The sequence below is a fragment of the Phacochoerus africanus genome, chromosome 2, assembly GCF_016906955.1.
Source record: "Phacochoerus africanus isolate WHEZ1 chromosome 2, ROS_Pafr_v1, whole genome shotgun sequence".
Taxonomy (NCBI): domain Eukaryota; kingdom Metazoa; phylum Chordata; class Mammalia; order Artiodactyla; family Suidae; genus Phacochoerus; species Phacochoerus africanus.
In genome coordinates, this window is record NC_062545.1 from 144,724,289 (window position 1) to 144,731,734 (window position 7,446).

A 7,446-nucleotide genomic window follows, 5' to 3' on the forward strand; every position below is an offset into this window, starting at 1 on the left:
TGACTCCCAGCTCAGTTTTCTTCCGAATCCCAAGCCATTATACAAGAGTGTCTATAGAGTATCTTTGGCAGTCCCACAGCACTGTAAATGCCATAGCCCATTCAATATGCATCAATGTCTCTTCCTATGAGCCTCCACTATGTCCCTAAAAGAATCAACGGACACCAGCAATTTTCCACTTTCCAGGACACTTTCTCGGTCTCTTTCACTCTTATAGTAAATTATAATAGCTCTCTACTATGACTCAAGTAATATACAAAGATATATTATGTATGCAATTATATTATATATATATATATATATATTATTTTTTCTTCTACCCCTCCGGCTCCTGTTTTGCGTTTTCTGAGCTCAGACCACACCATCTCCCCCCTCATGGATGCCTTCCATGTTCCCAGTGGTCTGTTCCCAACTCTATACTGCAATATTGTGATTTCTAAGACATAGATCTGTTCCTGTCACTCCCCTGTGAAAACTCATCCATAGAGAATCTGACCAGGCTGAATTTGGGGACTGGACAGAGTGAGGAGGGATCTTGTGTCAGCCAGGATTTCTGGTAGACGCCCCTATGCTCTATCCACTTGTGGTGGTCGGGGGCGGGGAAGGGGCGGGATTGAGCCCCCTTCCCCCTCCTCCTTACTGCGGAAAGCTGCAGAGCTAAGGGCACTCACTTCCTATTCACCAGTCAGCGGGGAGGAATCCTCTCAGCAGCCACGTAGGCATTCTCTTCTCTCTGGAGGAAAAGGCCCAGCAGCTGTCGGACGAAAAGGCTCACCAGCTGTCAGAGCAAAGGGACATGTCGCAGCTAAGTAAGAATTTGGGTGATTCGAGTCCCCCGGCGGAGGCCCCTAAGCCTCCGGTCTATAGCCGCCCTACGGTTCTGATGCGGGCCCCGCCTGCCTCCTCCCGGGCTCCGCCAGTCCCTTGGGATCCACCTCCAATTGATTTGCAGGCTTCACTGGCCGCTTGGCAGGCACCTCAGCCTGCCTGGGAGGCCCCGCAGGGCCAGCCGCCTGCCCCCGTGGCTCCGATGGCCCAACCTCCAGCCCTTGGGGCTCCGATGGTCCAGGCTCCCCCTCTGGGAGGGCCGATGGGCAAGCCTCCGACTCCCGGAGTCCTGATGATCCATCCTCCCCCTCCGGGAGCCCCGATACCCCAGCCTCCGACTCCGGGAGTCCTGATGATGCATCCTTCGGCTCCCGGAGCCCCCATGGCCCACCCTCCTCCTCCGGGGACCCCAATGGCCCACCCTCCCCCTCCTGGGACCCCGATGGCGCATCCTCCCCCTCCTGGGACCCCAATGGCCCACCCTCCCCCTCCTGGGACCCCGATGGTCCATCCTCCCCCTCCTGGGACCCCGATGGCGCATCCTCCCCCTCCGGGGACACCGATGGCTCATCCTCCCCCTCCGGGGACCCCGATGGCCCATCCTCCGCCTCCTGGGACGCCGATGGCCCAGCCTCCAGCTCCAGGAGTCCTGATGGCCCAGTCTCTGACGCCGGGAGTCCTGATGGTCCAGCCGCCTGCACCAGGAGCACCGATGGCCCAGCCTCCACCCCCCGCAGCGTTGATGGCCCAGCCTCCGCCTCCAGTAGCCCCGATGGCCAAGCCTCCAGGTCCTGGAGTCCTGATGATCCATCCTGCAGGCTCGAGAGCTCAGATCACCCAGCCTCCAGCTACAGGAGCACCGATGGTACAGCCGGCAGCCCCACCTGCGCAGCCGATGGCTTCCTGGGCCCCACAGGCTCAGCCCCTGATACTTCAGATCCAGTCACAGGTTATAAGGGCTCCTCCGCAGGTTCCCCAGGGCCCGCAAGCCCCGCCGGCGCAGCTGGCCACACCCCCGGGCTGGCCAGCCACCTCGCCGGGCTGGCAGGCCCCGCCGCAAGGCTGGCAGGCCACGCCCCTGGGCTGGCAGGCCACACAGGTCACCTGGCAGGCTCCCACGATTGCCTGGCAGGCTCCTCCACCTGTGCGCCAGGGGCCACCACCCATCCGCCCTGGCCCTCCGCCCATCCGTCCAGGTCCCCCACCTGTGCGCCAGGCCCCGCCCCCAATCCGCCAGGCACCACCACTGATCCGCCAGGCACCACCACCCATCCGACCTGCCCCACAGGTCCTGGCCACCCCACCACCTCTCTGGCAGGCCCTGCCACCCCCACCCCCTCTGCGGCAGGCCCCGCAGGCTCGGCTGCCCACCCCACAGTTGAGGGCAGCCCCGCAGGTACGAGCAATTCCACCAATTCGGGCGGCCCCGCAGGTGCCAACTGCCCCACCAGCACCGCAGATGCCCACTGCACCTCCTGCTGGCCCGCAGGCACCCCAGCCTGTGATGCCAGCCCCTCTGCCGGCGCCACTGTCGGCCCCACAGGCTGCGCACTGCCCACCCATCATTTGGCAGGCCCCAAAAGGACAAGCCCCGGTGCCACATGAGATGCCGTCGTCGATGGAGTTCCAGGAAGTGCAGCAAGCCCAGGCCCTGGCCTGGCAGGCTCCAAAGGCCCCGGGGCACTTCTGGCAGCCTCTGCCCACCCAGGAGGCCCAGAGGCAGGCCCCCTCACTGGTTCAGCTGGAGCAGCCCTTTCAGGGGGCCCCCACCTCCCAAAAGGCCCTGCAAATCCAGCTACCCACCCAGCAGGCCCAGCCCTCGGGCTCGCAGGCAGAGCTGCCATCCCTGCAACTCCAGCCCTCCTGGCAGGGCCCCCCCGCAGCCCTGCAGGGCCAGCCCGGAGCACCCTTAGCGGGAGCAAATTTTCCCATGGGCTCCGCTAAATCATTGATGACTCCATCAGGAGAATCCAGGGCCTCATCTATAGACCGAAGGACCTCTTCAAAAGAGCGTAGGACCTCTTCAAAGGAAAAGGAGCGCAGGGCTCCTTCGAAGGACCGCATGATCTTTGGAGGCACTTTTTGTCTTCCCAGAGCATTGCCAGGTGCCCTGCCAACTCCCTGGAAAAACTTGCCTGCCACATCAGAGACCTTCACTGCCACCCCAAGGGTCTTTCCATCTACCTCCCAGTTCCAGCCTTCCTCTTCTAATGCCTTTAAGGGTCCATCTTCCACCTCAGACACCCCAAAGTCACTGCCACTTGCTCTGCAGGATCCATTTGCCTGCATTGAGGCCCTGCCTGCCATCCCCTGGGTTCCACAGCCCAATGTGAATGCCTCAAAGGCATCCAGGGCAGTGCCCACCATCCTGATGGCGACAGCAGCTGCCCCGAAGGCGATGGCCACCACTCAAGAGGCATCAAAGACCTCCGATGAGCCTCCGCGGCGCTCAGGCAAGGCCACCCGGAAGAAGAAGCATCTGAACACGGAAGAGGAAGGCAGTGGCCAGATGCTGACCATGCGTCACTGGCAGGCCCCCAGGCACTGGGAAAGTCTGGACTTGAGTGACTGGGAGGTTCAAACCCCAGTCCAGGTTCTGGGTGACTGGGAGGGTCCGAGCACTTCCCGTGGCCTTAGTGGCTGGGAAGGTCCTAGTACCTCCAGGATCCTGAGTGGCTGGGAAGGGCCCAGCACTTCCTGGGCCCTGAGTGCCTGGGAGGGACCAAGCACCTCAAGGGCCCTGGGTCTCTGGGAAAGCCCAGTTAGCCCTCCCTCCTTGATCATCTCTGAGCTCCCTAATCTTGCTCAGGGATTCAGTGCCACCCAGGATGATCCCAAGCTGGAGACTCAGCCACTGTCTCCCTTGGATGAGAGGGCAAATGCACTGGTGCAGTTCCTCTTGGTCAAGGACCAAGCCAAGTTGCCCATCAAGCGTTCAGAGATGGTGAGGTTCATCATCCGTGAATATAAAGATGAGTGCTTAGAAATCATCAGCCGTGCCAGCCACAAGCTGGAGTGTATCTTTGGTTATCAATTGAAGGAAATTGATCCCAAAACCCACTCTTACATTATCGTCAACAAGGGGCAGAAGGGTGACTCAGCAGCACCCTATTTTGACAGGCCCAAGCTAGGCCTCCTGATGGTGGTCCTGAGCCTTATCTTCATGAAAGGCAACTGTGTCAGACAGGACCTGATCTTTAATTTTCTGTACAAGTTAGGGTTGGATGTCCGGGAGACTCATGGTCTCTTTGGAAACACAAGGAAGCTCATCACCGAAGTGTTTGTGAGGGAGAAGTACCTAGAGTACAGGAGAATCCCCTTTACTGAGCCAGCGGAATACGAGTTCCTCTGGGGCCCCCGGGCATTCCTCGAAACCAGCAAGATGCTTGTCCTGAAGTTTTTGGCCAGGCTCCATAAGAAAGATCCACGGTGCTGGCCAGCCCAGTACTATGAAGCCTTGGCTGAGTGTGAGTCTGAAGATTTGGATGAGGATGAGCCTGGCCCCGGTGATAATGCAGATGACCCCACCAGCAGCCCCCCTCCCCACTAATGAGGTTTAGCAAATCTCTTATTTTTCCTTTGGGTCCCTGGCCTGAGGCCACTGACAGGGTGGGGTGGGGGGGGACGTTTTGTTTCTGGTGTTTCCGTTCCAGTTCTATGTGTGTAAGTTTGGATTTCCATTTGCTTTTGTATCTGCCAAAGCTTTGTACATTTTCATGTGGTGTTGATTTCAACTGGCTACTGTTCTATTTGGTATTTTGGCATCTGTATTTTTAAGTGAGATCTGTGACTCTCTGTTTGTGTTATAATTGTGTTATAATTGTTTTGGTATCAGAGTTGTGCTGGCTTTGTGAAATGAATTGAGAAGCTATCCATCTCATTCTGGTACAGATTATGTAGCGTTAAAATAGGCTGTTCTTTGAACGTTAAATGACTCATCAGTAAAAGCTGTCTGCAGAAAAATAAATATTCTATATCTATATATATATAAATATAAATATAATTTCAGCATAACATGGAAGTGTTTGTCTTTATTCTAATTTTTATTCTAGATGGTGGGAGCCAAGTTTCCCCATACTGTTCAAATAGAGCTGAACATCAAGGCAACTCAACCATGGTGACAAAATTGTTTTTCAAAGACAGTGCTGCATACATCGTAATGATGCTGTGATTGCGATGGGTGGTGAAATGTTAGGTTTCCATTAAAGCAAAAGTGAAACTTCATAAGCCAGTGAGGCTGAATCAAGAAGAGGTGGTCTACCTCCTCGGATTTAATCCTCACCATAATCCTCGAAAGTGAGTAATATTCCCAATTTGTAGGTGACTGTCTAAAGTCCAAGTAGATTAATTTAATGGGACATATCAGTGCCAAGTCAGTAAAGTTGTAATTTGCAGCAGAAAATTTTCTTAAGGTTACGCAGGAAGGGGGACCATGTGCCTCTAAGACCTCAGGTAGCCAGGTTTGTTAGCCACCTGGGGGAAGGAGCCAAAGGGGCATTTGTCAGTCATGTGGTGTGGTGGGTATCCGGCAACTCAGGAAATTGGGGTTTCATCAGCATGTTGGCACTGGCATTGAAATATGCCCCCTGCAAAACATCCAGGTATATAACAGGGAAAAGGAAATACTGGGCTTCAGTGAGCAGAGCAGCCGGCAGATTGCAGGGGTTCTGGGGGAAGGAGGGGGAAACATGGAGGTCTATCTGAAGCTCTTGGGAAGGTGGCAATAATGGTAAAACACAGGGGAAGTCAACCTGCAACATCCGAGGTTGTTAAGTAACCCCAGTCAGCCCTTGGGAGCTAGGAGCGCTGTGGGGAGGGAAGGTGACGGGGGAGTTTTGGAGAAAGACGTTCATATATACGTAACCAGACTGGTGGATGCAAGAGGACTTTCCTAAAGTTTAATGGGTGGGGATAAAAGTCGCTGCTGCCATCTCTACTGCCCTAGAATGATCCAGAAGCCCACTCCAAAACCCTCCTCCCGGTGAAGAAAAAGTGCCCATTGCGGTAAATGGCGAAAATGGTATTCGTCTGCCATCTAGTGACTTGTTCCGGTTCTGCCGCTCATGCAGTGGCGCAGTGCGGCCCTGCCACGGTGAGGAACCTCATACCTGGGTTGAGGCTGGTACTTGTTTCATAACTTCTGGCCATACTTTTACCTTTTCATGTGCCCAAACGTTTCTATTTTTCTCTTATGTAATAAGGCAAGGTTCACCCTCCTCAAGTCCAATCCACTTGCATTTAGGAAACTGAGGTTCTAGAGGAGGAAATGAACTCAGGAAAGTCCCTTCCGAGCACAGAGCTGTGCTTTTCAGGAGGACTGCCCCCACCCACGACCTGCTGAACTACAGGGAAACCTTTAGCAGGTTGTCCAAGTGGCCGGGTTTTCCAGAAATTCACAGTGAGTTATTTGTAAACTCCGTGGGTCAGAGAATCCTGGGTTTATGCCCCAGTCGATCTTCAGTTATTTTGAGAGCAACAAATTCTTTGAAGCAACAGCCCTGTCCCAGCTGAAAGCTATCCCCCAAAGAGGCTTTGCTGGGCCACGAAAGTGGCACATGGGTGCAATGTTTTTTTTCTTTGTTTTTAATTAATTTATTATTGTTTTATAGTTTTCTCCAAGTTGTTTACACATGGGAGACTTGAGAAAGTGGTTGTTTGTGGAGCAAAATTTGGAAAAGTAGCATCATATGACTTTGGTGCCATGCTGAAGACATGGCTCTACTTCAAGGCATAAAGGCTTACTTCCCATTGACAATCTGCCCTCTCATTTATCTCATAATCCCATATAAAGCAAATAACCTTATTTAAGCAATGTCAAGGGCTTAAGATCTGAACTGAATTAAAATGTAATGAGAAATAAATTAAAACAATAATACAATTCAACCACAAACAAAATTGGCCAAATAGTCAATTGGAAAGTTTACAAAGAAGAGCTGACATTATGATATCAGAAGGCAGAAAACAAACATCCAGGAAAATATGAAAATAAAGAGTAAGAAGCAATGGGAGAAAATTCAAGAACCATTATTTTAAAGTTCTAAAATGTAAATCTGAAGTTCAAAGTTCCAAAATATAGTATGAAGATTTTTATTATAAAGAAAATAAAATAAATAAGAAAATTAAAAACAGAAGAAAAACAGAAGTTCCCTGGGGGCCTAACAGTTAAGGATCCAGCATTGTCACTAAGATCATTGTTGCGACACTGGTTCAATCCTTGACCCTGAATTTCGGCAAATTGTTGGCTTAGCCAAAAAAAAAAAAAAAAAAATCCTCTGTAAACTAAATGGACAAAAGATCAGGTAACAAAAACCAAAAGAATTACAAATGGAAAATGACATTAAAACTGTTCTACCTGGCTAATACATAAAGACAGCGATATTACACCAATATTCTAGCTTTCATGTATTAAATTGCTATCAAATAAACATCCATGGAATATCCAATGGAAATAAAGTTAGTATGAAATCACAACCCTTAAGAATCACTGATTAAAATATAAATTACTACAATGGTCCCTGAAATAAATTCAGCAAACTGAACTTTCAAGAGGTTTAAAAATATTAACACTGTTTTACCTAGAAATTCCTCCTATGGGACTAAATCAAAAGGAAGTAATCT

At 51.8% G+C, this 7,446-nt stretch overlaps 1 protein-coding gene across 1 annotated transcript; it reads left to right on the forward strand.

Moving 5' to 3' along the window:
* Positions 1-641: 641 nt before the first annotated feature.
* MAGEL2 (MAGE family member L2) lies at positions 642-4,781 on the forward strand. Its single transcript, XM_047769469.1, has one exon. It carries the CDS (start codon positions 797-799, stop codon positions 4,376-4,378), a length of 3,582 nt encoding a protein of 1,193 aa, XP_047625425.1. The 5' UTR covers positions 642-796; the 3' UTR covers positions 4,379-4,781.
* Positions 4,782-7,446: the final 2,665 nt, after the last annotated feature.

What these genes read in the sequence shown, in the direction of transcription:
- MAGEL2 (XM_047769469.1), top strand. Translation starts at nt 797, where the DNA reads ATGTCGCAGCTAAGTAAGAATTTGGGTGATTCGAGTCCCCCGGCGGAG.